At 40.7% G+C, this 16,506-nt stretch overlaps 1 protein-coding gene across 10 annotated transcripts in view; it reads right to left on the bottom strand.

Annotated features, from left to right (window-relative positions):
* The window catches only part of CHD9 (chromodomain helicase DNA binding protein 9), a 406,054-nt gene that overhangs the window by 261,944 nt on the left and 127,604 nt on the right, over positions 1-16,506 (bottom strand). For 6 of the 10 annotated variants that reach the window (XM_029608540.1, XM_029608542.1, XM_029608543.1 and 3 more), the window contains one exon: positions 13,765-14,102. In XM_029608540.1, coding sequence (XP_029464400.1) covers positions 13,765-14,102 — 338 coding nt within the window. Of the gene's footprint in view, positions 1-13,764; positions 14,103-14,908; positions 15,101-15,299; positions 15,592-16,506 lie in introns of those variants that run through there. The other 4 variants (XM_029608545.1, XM_029608547.1, XM_029608548.1 and 1 more) reach the window with 3 other exon arrangements.

Genomic DNA, 16,506 nt, shown 5'->3' with positions numbered 1-16,506 from the left:
AAACTAGACCGATGTCTTGGAAGATGTAATATTTATTCCGATTAAGAGAAAAAGTGCCCGACTCTGGCCGAGTTTCGCCTTTTCGGCTGAATCAGGGGCTGTAGTCGGCAGGTATGGACAGGCTTTCTTACAAAGGTGATCTTCTGTTGATAGCATTAATCTGCTGCCTCTTTCGGGGATCTGAGACCCCACCCCCGGCTATATGCATTTATTCCGTGTGCAGTTTCTCCAGCTACTCAGCATGGGTATTTCCCCTAAGCATGGCTGCTGAAAGCAACAGCATCCAACTGAGCTCAGATCCCCGGAAGAGGCCCTGGATCACCTGCCTCAGACAGTGGGTCCCTCCCCAAACTGCCAGGCTGGATTCCAGAGTAAATACAACCCAGTCTGGGGAGTCCAGAACACTCTCTCTCTCTCTCTCAACAAGTTGAATGGCAGAATCTACCCGTACAGGCTTCTCCTCAACTCTGAAGGTATCTGCAAACAACACTGGTAATCTTGGAAGGAGACCAGCATGCCAGGAGGGACTGCTGTAATGGACTTGTATGGATCCAGCTCTGCCGCCATGAGGCCAAGCAACTAGAGGTAGTCCCTGAAACTGAGCCCCTTGAATCATGGTGGCCACTCTGTTGGGAGACAATGTGACTGCCTTCCCTTGCATCAAACCAAGCTCCTAGAAGTTAAGAACATAAGAACATAAGAAAATGCCATACTGGGTCAGACCAAGGGTCCATCAAGCCCAGCATCCTGTTTCCAACAGTGGCCAATCCAGGCCATAAGAACCTGGCAAGTACCCAAAAACTAAGTCTATTCCATGTAACCATTGCTAATGGCAGTGGCTATTCTCTAAGTGAACTTAATAGCAGGTAATGGACTTCTCCTCCAAGAACTTATCCAATCCTTTTTTAAACACAGCTATACTAACTGCACTAACCACATTCTCTGGCAACAAATTCCAGAGTTTAATTGTGCGTTGAGTAAAAAAGAACTTTCTCCGATTAGTTTTAAATGTGCCCCATGCTAACTTCATGGAGTGCCCCCTAGTCTTTCTACTATCCGAAAGAGTAAATAACAGATTCACATCTACCCGTTCTAGACCTCTCGTGATTTTAAACACCTCTATCATATCCCCCCTCAGTCGTCTCTTCTCCAAGCTGAAAAGTCCTAACCTCTTTAGTCTTTCCTCATAGGGGAGTTGTTCCATTCCCCTTATTTTGGTAGCCCTTCTCTGTACCTTCTCCATCGCAATTATATCTTTTTTGAGATGCGGCGACCAGAATTGTACACAGTATTCAAGGTGCGGTCTCACCATGGAGCGATACAGAGGCATTATGACATTTTCCGTTTTATTCATCATTCCTTTTCTAATAATTCCCAACATTCTGTTTGCTTTTTTGACTGCCGCAGCACACTGCACCGACGATTTCAATGTGTTATCCACCATGACACCTAGATCTCTTTCTTGGGTTGTAGCACCTTATAGGGTCTGTGTTGATTGCAGACTGCTTTTCCAAGGTTTATTATCGATCCCAATTGTTGTAATTGCTGGACTACTTCCTCTAAGAACCTGCAGCTCTCTCCTGTGCTGACTTGGTTCTTATGAGACAATCGTCCAAGTAAGGGTGCATCAGAATTCCTCTTTTACTAAGGACTGCTATTACCATCACCACCATGACCTTGGTAAAAGACCTGGTGTGATCGCTAGGCCAAACAGCAGAGCCTAGAATGTTGGCCTAAGATGCAGAATCTTAGGAGATTTTGATGAGTAATCCGGATAGGGATATGGAAAATTGCTTCCGCTAAGTCCAGGGAGGCCACGTAATCCCCTCTGCCTCTCCAAAGCTGTCACTGATCTTAATGTCTCCATTCGAAAGTAGGACACATGTAAGCATTTGTTGACCTTTTTCAGTTTCAGTTCTGTCTGAAAGAGCCATCCTTCTTTGGGACCACAAAGTATACTGAGTAAGTGTCCTGACACCTCTCCCGAGGGGAAACTGGCACAACAGCTTGGAGGAACTTCAGTTTCCGCAATGTTCACTATTTAGCTTCTCTTTTTGAGTGGGGATGCACAGGGGGACACTAGAAACATGTTTGGTACCTGTCCCACACATTCAGGGACATAGTCCTGCCTGATGATATCCAGGACCCCATTGGTCTGGCGTGATTTGGATCCACTTCAGATGGTACCTCAGAAAGCGGCTGTCTACTGGTACTACTACTAGAGGAGACCCAACACACTGCACCTATGGTGCTCCAAGCCTGTGGAAACTTCACTTTTTGTCTGACACCTCAAAAAACCTGGGCCTTGGATCTTCTAGTTTGCTGAGAGGCATACCTGACCACTTGAAACTCCCGAAGCATTGACACATCAGTCCTCACTTCTACTTAGGGTCTATGTTTGTAAAAGATCTTGGAGAGTCTAAACCCGAAGATTTCCCAAACTCTTCCAGCTCCTCCCCAAACAATAAGCCTCAACTGAAGGGCAACTTACCAGAGGTGGACCTTAGAAACTGTAACCACCACCCAATTTTGGAGCTACAAATGCCTTCTTGTCACCACTTACAAAGCCACTGCTCGGGATGACATCCTTATGAGATCATAAAGGGTATCTGCCAAATATGCTACCCAACACTATTCTTGAAATATCCTCTGTTTCCAGGAGCTGTTGCATCCATCATACCATTGCTTGTGCCACGTAGCCACCACAAATAACAGCATACACAGCCAAGGATTTGGTGGAGGTGGTCTGCTTAACAACTGTCTTGATTTTCCTATCCTAGGCATCCCTTAGGTTGGTCCCACCCTCTACCAGTATATGTTAGTTACCTTTTATTATTTTTGCAGATTACTGCTGATACCAGAGCATCTACTTTGGGAATTCTCTATTCTTTGGTGGTAGAGGGTAAATCTTGCTCATGAGTCTTCCCTCGTAATATCCTCGGAGGGGTCCCATTTTGCCTTCATCAATGATTACAGGGGCAGGGTATAAGGGAAAAGCTTTTGAGGGTTTGTAGATTCCCTGCAGTATGGGATCCTCTTCCATGTGCTCATCTCTCTAAGGTTCTAAGATCTTAAGAGCAGACACTATATTGGTTATCAGGGGCATTAATTCCTCCCTATGAAAGAGCTAAACCACAGTAGATTCTTGCTCCCCAGAGCATTTCCCCTTCCTGCAAGAGCTATGAGGGCTGATTTGAGTCTAAATCTGACCTGGAGTCTCCCCTGGAGCTCAGGGTGAGTGTGTGGACTGAGGAGCCTGAATTGCTGGATGTTTTGACTCGCTAAGGTGGAGGGCCCCTTCTCTGCGGACATCCTAGATGGTCCAGATTGAACTGACTGGGGGCCAAACCCTGGGTTCTGAATTAATGCACATACTTAACACATGCAGCATATGAATTCTGAAGGAATCGCCCCTTCGGCTCCCCCACAGGATCCTGTTGTGTGGCTCGCTTGCCCTCCAACCCCTGATCCTGCAGAAGCCTGAGATGGAAGAGCCCCTGGCAACAGATCTTGGGGGAACAGAAAATCTTTCTGGGTCCGATATTGTGCCCCCTCCAGGTGCTAATGCATCCCTCACTGGAGCTTATGCCTACTTTGTCCATGCTGGAAGGATAAGGCCACCGCTTTCTGTGAGGTTTTATTCACATCCCTGTAGGTTTTGTGAGGTAAAGGGACAGGAGGGGGAGTGTAAACTCCTGATGTTATGCTGAAGCAGACTCTTAATTGCTGCTTTCTTTTCTATGTGTAGTATATCTAAATCGTTTTGTTTTGGGGTTTTATTGGGACTTGTTACAAGATAATCGACCCCAAACTAGACTCTGCACTTCAGCCACGCTTGATGCCTCTGACTACGTCTCAAACGCTCCTGTCCCTACCAAGGTACAACATGGCCTGCCACAGCTATAAAGAACTCACCGGGGTACACAAGTCCACAGTTCCTACCTCCCATTGGCGTGGGGGGACTCAGAAGATACTCACCACTCTCCCTGTGCCGGAGCTTCTGACAGGATGGGCCCGTTTACAGGGCCCCAAGCATTTGCTGCCAGCGTCCTCTTTACATTGTTTTTATTTTCAAAGGAGAAATTTTAAGGACAACTGTAAACCCAGAAACACATCAGGAGAAAGGAAGGCAGAGAGAAGGCACACGGAAGGAAAAAAAAGGGGAGGGGGAGGTAAGAGCAGCCTCCAACCCCACTACTCATTCCGGGTTTCCAATCCTCTGGGATAGAGAACAGGTAACCCCCCTATTAGGGTACTCTCATGCCCCAAGGGTGCTGTGAGGTTACCCGAGGGAGCTCAACCAGGTGGCTATTCAAAGGTTTGTTTGGTTTTTCTTTATGTTTAAATCTTTTTTTTTTTTTTTTTTTTTTAATTAAATTTTCATCAAGACAGAAACAAAACAGCATCAAATTGAACAACTCGGGAACACTGGTGGACTCTGACCAGTGCCCCTAATTGTTTTATTTTAAGAGAATCTCCTTCCCAGGAGCAACCTTCAACTGGGGTAGCAGCCCCTAAGGAATGTTAGCCAGGGAGCTAGTGGTCTCAACCAGGCCAAGGACGAACCAAGACTCAGAGTTTGAAATCTATCCTAATGTATCATAGCTGTCTGAGGGTCAGACACTACTGGACTGGACCAGGCCCATATCTCCCTTATAAGCCCAGAGTGAGGTCAAAAAAAGTCTCTGTCACCTAAGGAGGAGGGAAATCCCACACGCAACTACTGGTCTAGGATAAGGAAATTTCATTTAAAAAAAACAAACTCTACCGCTCAGAAAACAAGTAGCACAATGTTCACTATCACTATGAAATGGAGAGAGATAGGTTATAGGGGATAAAAGTTTAAAAAAAGAACAGGGAGGAGAAGCTGATATAAAAGTAGGGAAAGTGCAAATGAGAAGTTAAAAGGGATGGAGAATCAACAGCAATGCCTGACTGCCTGCAGACATACCAAAAGTATGTTTCTTCGCACACAAAACTATCCAGTATTACTTTTATCCATGTTTAATTTTTCAGCATTTTTTAAAATGTTTAAGAACATAAGAATTGCTATACTGAGTGTCCATCAAGCCCAGTATCCTGTTTCCAGTAGTTGCCAATCCAGGTTACTAGTACCCGTTAAGAGTCTAAACAGTAAATAAATCCCATGCTGCTATCGCACAGTGATAAGTAATGGCTGTCTACTCGATTAATAACAGTTTATAGACTCTCCTCCAGGAACTTATCCAAACCTTTTTTAAACCCAGCTACACCAACTGCCTTAACCACATCCTTCAGCAATGAATTCTAGAGCTTAACTGTGCACTGACTGAAAAATAAAAAACAAATTGGGGAAAAATTATGTGCTACTTACTAACTTCATGGAGTATCTCCTAGTCTTTGTATATTTGAAACAGTAAATAACCCATTTACATTTATTCTTTCTATTCAAGTCATGATTTTATAGACCTCTACTTTTAAATTCCTTCCTTCCCTAGCAACCTCTTCTCCAAGCTGAACAGCCCTAATTTAAGAAAATAAGAAAATGCCATACTGGGTCAGACCAAGGGTCCATCAAGCCCAGCATCCTGTTTCCAACAGTGGCCAATCCAGGCCATAAGAACCTGCCAAGTACCCAAACACTAAGTCTATTCCATGTTACCATTGCTAATGGCAGTGGCTATTCTCTAAGTGAACTTAATTTCTTTAGCCTTTCCTCATAGGGGAGCCATTTCATCCCCTATATCATGGCGGTCACCCTTCTCTGTACCTTTTCCAATGCAAGTTCTGTATATCTTTTGTGAAATGCGGTGACTAGAACTGCACACAGTATTCTAGATGCAGGCTCACCATAGTGCGATACAGAGGCATTATGACATTCATTGTTTTATTCTCCATTCTTTTCCTAATAATTTCTGTTTGCTTTTTTGTCCGCTGCACACCGAACCAAAGATTTCAAGGTTTTGTCCACTATGACACCCAGATTCTTTTCCTGGATGGTAACTCCAAATATGGAACCTAACATCATGTAACTACAGTGTGGGTCATTTTTCCCCATGTGCATCACTTTGCACTTGTCCACATTACATTTCATTTGCCATTTGAATGCCGTTTTCCAGTCTCGCAAGGTCCTCCTGCAATTTTTCACAATCTGCTTGTGATTTCACAGCTCAGAATATTTGTGTCGTCTAATAAATACTTAGTAATATAATAATAATGGCAGATAAAGACCAAATGATCAAACCATTCTGCCCAGCAAGTTGCTCATGATAGTAGCTGCCGTTCTATGCAGTTACCCCCATGCCTTCTATTAAGGGTAGTAGCTGCTGCTCTGTGCAGAATATCCCCTTTCACCATTTCCAAGATCGAGCATTTAGGTATCAGCAGTGTCTATCCAACGCACTTTTGAATTCATTTACAGTTTTCGTCCTCCCCATCTCCTCCTGGAAGGCATTCCAGGGATCCACTACCCTTTCTATGAAGAAATATATCCTGATGTTGGTTCTGAGTCATCCCCCATGGAGTTTCATTTCGTGACCCGGAGTTCTACAGTTTCAACAGAAAAGGTTTGAAGTTTGAGCGTTAATACCTTTCAGGTATCTGAAGGTCTGAATCCTGTCTCCTCTGCAACTCCTCTCCTCCAGGGTACACGTTTAGATCCTTCAGCCTCTCCTCATAAGTCTTATACAGACCCCATACCATTTTGGCCACCTTCTCTGTACCGCTTCCATCCAGTCTCTCTCTCTCTTGAGAGATGGTCCCCAGATCTGAACACAGTACTCCAGGTGAGGCCTCACCCAAAACTTGTACAAGGGCATTATCACCATCTTTTTTCTTACTCGTTATGTCCCTCTCTATGCAGCATCCTTCTGGCTTTACCTATCATCTTGTCACATTGCTTCGCTGCCTTCAGATCACCAGACAGTATCACCCCAAGGTCTCTCTCTTCATCCATGCACATCAGTCTTGCCGCCCCTCCACCCAACTGCATCATCTGCAAATTTGAACACCTCACTCATACCCCTTTTCCAGATCATTTATAAATATGTTTAAAAGTACCAGTCCCACCTTTCTCCACTGAGAAAACAGACCATTCAGTCCTACTCTCTGTTTCCTATTTTTTAATCAGTTTACAATCCACAACAGGACATTGCCTCCTATCCTGTGACTTTTAATTATCCCAGAAATTTCTCATGGGGCAATTTGGTCAAACACCTTCTGAAAATCCAAATACATTACATCCACTGGCTGATCAATAGCCACATGTTTAATTAACCCCTTCAAAAATGTAGCAGATTGGTGAGGCACGATTTCTCTTGTGTAAATCCATGCTGGCTGTGTCCCACTGAACCACGTTTTTCTGTGTGCTGTGATTTTGATCTTTATAATAGTTTTCATGATTTTTCCCAGCACTGAAGGAAGACTCAATCATCAATAGATTCCTTGATCACTCCTGGAGCCCTGTTTAAAGATTGGGGTTTCATTGGCCACTCTCCACCCTTGAGGCACAACAGACAACATCAATAATAGATTACAAATTACCAATAACAGATCTACAATTTCATTTTCAAGTTCTTTCAGAACTCTGATGTTTATACCATCTGGTCCAGGCGATTTGCTACTCTCGTCTGTCAATTTGCCTTAACATCTTCCAGCTTCATTATGATCTGTTTCAGTTTTTCTGATTCATCATCACTGAATACAGTTTCCAGCATGACTATCTCCCCAACATCCTTATTAGTAAACATGGATGAAAAGAATTAAATTTTTCTGCAATGGCCTTATCTTCCCTAAGTGCTTCTTTAATCCCTTGATCATCTAACAGCACAAACAACTCCCACAGGCTCCCTACTTCAGATATATTTTAAAAAGTTTTTATTATGAGTTTTTGCCTCTATAGCCAACTTCTTTTCAAATTCTCTTTTAGTCTGCCTTATCAATGTTTTACATCAAACTTGCCATTCTTCAGAAGGATCATTTTTTCCAATTTCTGAAGAAGAACTTATTTTGGTTAACCAGAAGGAAAGCTCATTGTACATCTCATTCAAATTTGTCCAAGGTGACTAAATTGAGCCAGCTGCCCACACCACACCAGTGTGTCCCCTCTCTCCTGCACCGATATGAACCCATCACAATGGACTAGTTCCCTTTACCTATATGTCTCAGTCCCCTCGCTCTCTTTGTTTTAAAATTGTTTTAAAATTTCACAGAGACAGTGGTGGGAGCCTTTCAGTGTTTCCCTAGCTCTTCTTTTGAGCATATGAAAACTCTCCATATCTGGACTGCCTGCCCCATGGAGGCTGGTGGACCACACAACATTTTGTTATTATAGCTGTGTCTTGGGCTTGAAAAAGCTGGGACTGCTACAGGGTATATGTGTTTAGATCTTTAAGTCTGTCCCCATATGTAAATAGCTCTAGTTCTTCAACCCAAGCAGACAGCTGGCTGATGAAGTTTAAAGCTAAATAAGATTCCATTAAATCCAAGATCAGCAGAAGTCCTGGACATCACTGAATACTGGACCATCTAAAAATTACTTGCATTTTAACTGCAAATCTTTTCACATTTAGCAACAAGTAACCCAAGATCACTATACGCCATGTATCTGAACTGCAATAAGTATGTAACCAGGAAAAGGGGGGTTTAGGATATAAAAGATTTGCTCTTAAATTGAACACCACAATTCATCACCTAAAATGCGGAAAGCAGGTTATTCTGAGAAGTTAACTTCTTGAAGCTGGCTGCAGTCTCACAAAAAATACAAAGGCATTGAACCCTTGGCACCTACTTGCCAATATATCCATTAGCAAAGATAAAGAAAAATGCAGAATTTAGAGCTGAAATGAAAAAGACTTAACCCTGCATAAATTATCACAACATAAATTATCACCTAGCACTCACTCTTAAAAATGCACTTTTTAAAGCAGTTATTCAATTACTATTGCAGTACAACAAAGGTACGGGTGAACACTTCACGTTGCCTAATTTCCCTTCTTTCTAATCCAGAAATCCACAAATGACGGTAGCTAACCCAAAGTCACAACCACCAACCCACATCAAAGGTTATTTTTCTTTGTTTCTTTTTTTTACTTCTTTGTGTCTCTTAAAACATTGAAAAATTCCCCCAAAAAAGGGTAATCAATTCATTGATTCTCCTTACAACCAAGAATCCCTTTTCACAAAAATGTAATTAGGAAGAAGGTGGTTGTTTCATAAACTTTCCAAGGAACCATCCAGGTAATCCTCGTTGTTGTTTTTAATCATGAACAAACCACCATCCCTCCGCACCTAATTTACTGCTTATCGCAAAAACACTTATTATATATTTTTGTTCTTTTTAGAATTTTTGTAAAAAGTCAATCCTTGGCAAAAATGGAAACAGTTCACCATCAAAATGATCAAAGACTGAATATGCTTCTTATGTTTTCATTAACCAACCAAAAAGTACTTAGTTTAATTCAGACGCTGAGACCTCAATTCGCAATTGCGATAAACAGTAAATTAGGTGCGGAGGGATGGTGGTTTGTTCAAGATTAAAAACAACAACGAGGATTACCTGGATGGTTCCTTGAAAAGTTTATGAAACAGCGACTTCCCTCCTAATTACATGTTTTGTGAAAAGAGGTTCTTGGTTGTAAGGAGAATCAATGAATTGATTACCCTTTTTTTGGGGGGAATTTTTCAATGTTTTAAGAGACACAAAGAAGTAAAAAAAGAAACAAAGAAAAACAACATTTGACGTGGGTTGGTTGCTGTGACTTTAGTTTCCTTCTTTGGCATAGAAAGTTGCACATGGTTACCATAACATTTGTTATATAAATTTCTGTGCAATAAATACATCATTAAACATTAGAAACCGTTTTCTCTGTAAGAAACTCTGCAAGCAATAGAGGCAGCTAGTGACCACAGCCACTAATCAATGGCAAAGAAGATTTTAAAAAATGCTAGATGTCAATTAATGGTAGAACGTCTTTAAAATTGCTCAATGACATCACATTAAGATCTGACCTCCCTGCAATGTCAACTGAACTGGCTTATTTCCTTTTAAGAAAAGAAAAAAAAAGAGGAATTGCTATGTCATGGCCATGAAGAGCACATGCAAAGTGTGAGCCAGAGGTTACTGTGTATGCTATCCATCTGTGATACAAATTTTAATGAAATTAGATGACTGGTTCAAAAGGTAGAGTGAGAGGTGGGGGACAGACACAGACAGTCTTATATGACTAGTTTTCATGTAGGAAACTAGGTTAAAAATTTTAGTCAAGGGAATAAATATGCTCTGCAAAAAAATACAGCAATAATTCAGTCAATTCTCAAGCAACACTAGTGGGCCGATGCAATAAGGCAAAATACATCGTTTAACCTTCAGTTGTGTGCTGAAGCAGCACGGCGAATCATGTACAAATAATGTCCGCACAACAATGTTTATTTAAGTTGGCACCCTCACATGCAAATTCCATGCTAATTATGGCATTAAGTATTACCCCCAATGCAGAGGTTTCTTTAGCGCTGGAAACAACTCCTAGTCCAAGGTGGAGTTGTTTTCAAGGGCAGAAGCTGGAGTCCTAGTGCCGGGATCTACAGTCTGTATTTTCTATGCAGAAAACGTGGGTTGTGCAGAAAAAGCATAATTTCCCATATATAAAGTGATTTGTGTGCACAAAAAATACTTTCTGCGCTAAAAACAGTTTTGTTCCACATATTTTATGCGCAGAAAACATGGTTTATGAGCACAAATCTTGTTTTCCATGCATAAAATATGATTTGTGCGCACAAATCATACTTTATACGTAGAAAACAGGATTTATGCACATAAACCATGAGTTATGTGCATAAATCATGTTTTGCCGTGCACTAAGCGTTTTCTTTGCGCACACTTTTTAACTCCCAATACATTAGCATACCATTAGCTTATGCATAAGAAATTTAAAAAATTTACTTCTGGGTTAAACTGTGCACCGATTCCCAGGTTATCAACTAAAACTAAGGAAATATACATAATATCCAGTGGACTACTAAACGCAACCCTAAATTCATATACTATAAAAATAAAGTAACAAAAAAGTAAAAACAACTCTAGCTAAAAGCTGGTTGGTGCATTCCATGAAAGCAAGTCTTGGTAACCAAATTCAAAAACTTTTCCCTGCAGGTTCATGCTAAAGCTTTTGTCCCTGTAAATTTTTTTTTAGACAAAAAGAGGAATACCAAAAAATAGATTTACTGTATGACACCTTTTTAAATCAATCTTTTGATGTTTGTCGAGCTGCACAGCGAATGAATATGGACCTCCATGCTTTCAGTTAGTATAGACCAAAAATCTGGAACAGGTTACCACTACTCCTACAACTTGAGCCCTGCTACCTCCCTTTCAGGGGAAAATAAGAGCCAAGGAAGCCAGGCCTTCCCTATAGAGACTCCGCTCAGCCTGTTCTAACTCCTCATTCCGATTTAGAAGTTAAATACAACGTACTCCCAATGTTTTCCCACCACTGTAAATTTATCTCAATTGCAATTTGTTTGCTCCTAAATTTGATTATAATCTGCCTTGACGTCATTCTTGGTAAAAGGCAGATTATCAATTGTCTATAAATAAATATATCAATACTCCAGAAAGGAATACACCAAAGATCCATGTGTGTACTGTGCCTTGCATGCTCTTCACTTTGCCTTATTCTTTAATATATGGACAGACTCTCGATCAATGAATGTATCAAATACAAACTTGGCATGTTGTACATAAACTCTTTAACAATGAAAATTGCCACTGGGCCAATGCAATTTTAAAATTCTGTCAACCAACTAGACTTCGGTGCTCCTCAAAGAGTGGCTTATTGGAAATTTCATCTCCAAAATTAGCCAAGCTTCAACATCACTCATGAGTGCACTTTCTCTATTGCAACACCAACCTTATGAAACTCCCTTCCTATAGAAGTCCGACAATGTGACTCACTTAACCAATTTAGAAAACAAATTACGACTTTATTTAATCTAGTTCATGGTTAATTTCATTTTTTCCTTTTTTATTCATACCCTTGTGTTCATTGTCCGTTTTAAACTTAATTTTTTTTTTTTTTTTTTTGATAAGTTTTAACTCATTTATTTTATTCTGATATTTAGTGATTATAATTGTCTTGTTTTATTTCATACTGGTTTTTTACATTATGTATGCAATTTTGTTCACCGCCTAGACCTAAAAGTATTAGGCAGTTTATAAATTTCAATAAATGTAAATGTAGACACACAGGCAGACTAGCAAGGTTGGACAGTCAGTCTCTCCATAATGCTTTCTTTGACTTTCACAAAGAACACAGTAAAATACAAATATGCATAAACAGATCTCAGCCAATCGACATATGTGGAATGTACAGTTTGTTTTCTTAACAGGAGGCTATATTATGCCCTCAAAAGGATGAGTTAGCAGGACATTAACTCACCATAGTGTAAAGGTTCTCAATTTCAAACAGAAGGCCAAAATTGGACCTCCTCAATTCATGGCTCAGTTCTTACACGTCATCTTAGCCAGAATGAATTAATCTCCATAAACGACACTATACTATGGGGTGAAAGTTTCCATAGACTACTATTGATTAACATACATACAATCTAGGCACTAAGACATTCAACATCATGTGGTATATAAAAAAAAAGTAATTATTTTTCAGGTCTATGAAATGATTCATGTTTACATTTATGACCTGGTGGCACTCAGTTGTGCACTGATTCATTTTACAACCATCTAGTCAAATATATATGGCTCAAAGAACACTTGCAGAAAACGGACTCTTGCTCACTGGCAGGGCTGGAAAAAAAGCCTGGCTGAAAACAGGGAAAAAAAGACAAAAAATAAAAACAAAAGTAAAGAGCAAATTAAGGAGGAAAAACAAGTAAACTTAAAAAAAAAAGACAAAAAGGTTAAAAAAAAAAAAAGGAGAAAATTATTTGGCTCCTAAAGTTGTTGACTTGTTACAGTAGCAGTGTGGATAAACATAGAAAGCCCCTAGCAACAAAGAAGGAAGGCCAACTGGGGTTTATAGCATGGGAACCAACTTTTTAAACACAAATTCCCTCTCCCTGGACACAGGGAAGAAGTTAGCTCAAGATCTGGGCAGAGGAACGGGACTTAAGCATCCACAATTCTATAGCATGCAACAGACAGACTGCAGCTGGGCTCAGAGTTCTTCAGCTTGGTTTATAAACAGGGGCTACCATCCTCACTGTTAGCACAGCTCCAACTACAAAACCAAGAGCTTTGCATGAAACTAATGGAAGACGCCTGTCCGGGCATTCGCTTTATTTCTTAAATTCCTCACACAGACAGAAACTAGTACTTAAGGGAGTGGTTTAATATCAATTTCACTTAGTGCTATTTATACTTATTGTACTGAACAGTAAATTAACATGAAGGGCAACTACTATTCAAGGCATCACCTACGATAACCATTGCTGATCACTTTTAAACAGCCTCATCTTTTATGCAGTATTTTATTCAACAGTTAAAAAAAAAAAAAAATCTTTTCAAATGAGCTCAGTTTAGTTCACTGAATTATTGTCTTTTTTTTTATTATTATGAAGCAGATCTACCATTTTCGTTACAGTCCTATAACACAAAACAGATTTAGAAAACACATTAGAGAGACAAGATTCATAATAGAAATCAATAAGCATATAAGATTATCAGTGATCAGTTATACTGCTCTTTTGTCATTAAGAAGCACTTTATCTTAGTCACCAAAAGGTACTTAGGACAATAAAAGAATTAAAAATATATTCTAAAAAAATATTTACCCAATTTTTGCCTTCTCTTTCAGTTTGGCAGATAAAACAGTTTTCATTTTTTTGCTCTCCTTGTCCTTGGGTTTGGATTTAATCTTTCTCCCCTTCTTCTGTTCTCTTCCTTCAGACGAGACATTGGGGAAGGTTTCGGGGCTCATGACCCGTGGAATGTTTCTCTCCCCTCGTTCTTTTGCCTTTGCTATCGCTTCAGAGATGATACGATTTGCCTTCTCTTGCTTGCTTTCCAATTCCGCTTTCTTTTTCTGTCTCTTTTCAGAAAGAGCCTTCACCTGGGTATTCTGCAACTTTGAATATGCACCTGAACCATCCGTCTTCTTGGAGGAAGGAGGCTGGAAAAAAACAAACAAACCATAGGATTTCACACAGAAGCAGCACACTCTTAATATGCAGAAACAGATTTGCAGAATATTTTTTCATTTTGATTTACACAGTGGCATGCATGAAAAAGCATTTTAAGAAGGAACCACCACCATGAAATGAGTCACTTAGCCACGTAAGTATGGGTTTCTTTACAAATATAAAAAAAAATGTTGCCTTTAAACAGACTGGAAACAGAGCAAATTAAGAAAAATGGATTCTCTGAAGTTCATAAAACATTCTTTACCATGTAAACTTTAAATATTGAGTGTTCTCAGAAAACCGCTGTAGTTTCCCAGTTTGAACTGAAAGAAAACTAACAGAACCGCGACAAGGATACTCGAAACATACGTTTTTCACTTTTCTGTGTTCCAGGCATAATGTAGTACCTCAATGGCAGACACACATCCTTTAGCATTAGTTTATATTCAAACAAAGTAAGCATTTCAAAAGATCTGAGGCTTGCAGAGGAAACTGTCCATTTAATGTTTAAATCAAGCACCTCAGAAATGAAGAAGTGCCTGTCCCTTCTATTTTATGAAGTTGGAATTTACGAAGTTAGAACTCTCGTTCTTAATCCATGGCCACTGAGGTTGCTTCTGTACACAAGACTCAACAGAACATCCAAAATGCAACATTATAATCTCTCTCGTGTCTGAAAACCCCACAAACAGCAAGGAGATGCTTTGCTTTTTTTTTTAAATGTAATGCATGGAAAGAATTTCTTACTCCGACACACACACACACACATAAGATCACCACAGTTTCATGCTCTCACCCGTAAATGTGCCTCTGACTACAGCACAGAGAAAATCCAAGAGGAATTTCCAAACCCATTTTCAGGGCAAATTCAGCGCGCTTCGCTGGATACATTCTCTCTCTCTCTCTCTCCATATATATATGCCTCATCAAACGCTTTCCCAGCCGTGCTGCAACCCCCGGAAGGCAGGCAGGGTTCAGGATCGCTCAACTAAAATGCCACCCTCAAGGCCCTTACAGGCTATAACAAATAAGCAAGACTGGAGGAAAACAGCAACAAGCTCAAGATGGCGATGCTGCACGACTCCCGCAGCAGCAGCAGCCAGTAATAAGGAAGGTTATTCAATCCCATTAGCCTTTTAGCCCAAAGAGAACCCCTCCTCCTCCCACTCATTCAGACTTTCACTTACCCTTCCTCTTGGCCTCTTCACTGAAGACATTTTTTGGCGTCCGACAAAGGCTCGCCCTCTGCTTTTTTTTTTTTTTTTCCCCAACCACCACAGGCAGCACTCAAGAGAAAAGCATTGAAAGAAGATAACTGCTAAAAAACACGGCCTATTTAGCGAGCTGCGGCCAAGGCGTACACAGCCCTCCGCAAGCACACATTGTGATATATCAACACATTTCTTCCCTGACAAGCACACGTCCAGCGCTCACATCGTGTTCGAGTGTGACAGCCTACCGGCCTCCCCCCCTAAAGAGCAGAATTTCCCACAATAGCTGTAAGCAGATAGCCAGATTCTAACAAAGCACAAAAAGAAACGAATGCACAAAGCATCAAAATGCATCAGCGTGAATATTAGAGATGCCGTTAAAAATACTGACTCCTTCTGCAGAAGTAGGCCAGCAGATGGTGCCACCAGTTATTATTCCATTAGACTCTGCAATTTAACCCCCGACAGACTGCTCTTTCCTAGATCTGCTACAATGCTTTAACTCTTGCAGTACCACAACCTGCAGCAAACGGGAAGGCTCTCTTCCCTATTTTTGCTGGTCAACGAAAAACTCCCTAAAGGAGGAAAATAAATGAGTTTTTGAGGGGGGGAAAAATCCCCCGGTATACCAGAAAGATTTATAATAAAGCACTAGTTTCAATCCATCAGATTAACTGACACAACTATCACCACTCGTGCAGTCCAGCTTTGTGTAAATGAACGGTCACAGTTATACTGCACAAAGCAAGACGAGATGGTTTCTGCATGACAATTATGAAAAAGAGATCCTAAATGTACATACACTTGATGCTTTTTTTTTTTTACCAACCACTATTACCTTCTCAAAGCTCAGCTCTTCTTGTACTCACACCCAAACCTACAAAAGATAACACTTTTCTACCTATATGAAATATTTCAGAAGTGTGCACTTTTTCTAAATGGAGAGATGGTGGGACAACTGCTGAAACTACAGAGTTAGGGGTCAGGAACACTATATCTTAGAACAGATTGTGACAGCCCTGAGTTACTCTGTAAAAACAAAGCAAAGATTGCCAACGCACAGATGGGTGATGTCATCCAATGGAGCCCGGCCAGTTCTCTCACATTTTCTGGCAAGGTGTGTAAACGTGTGCTTGCTGTCCAGTTCAGACATCACTCGGGGTTCCTTCCGTTCTTAATACGG

Source organism: Rhinatrema bivittatum, chromosome 7, assembly GCF_901001135.1.
Source record: "Rhinatrema bivittatum chromosome 7, aRhiBiv1.1, whole genome shotgun sequence".
Taxonomy (NCBI): Eukaryota; Metazoa; Chordata; class Amphibia; order Gymnophiona; family Rhinatrematidae; genus Rhinatrema; species Rhinatrema bivittatum.
Note: the sequence above shows the minus strand (reverse complement) of the source record. Positions and strands in the feature narration are given on the sequence as shown.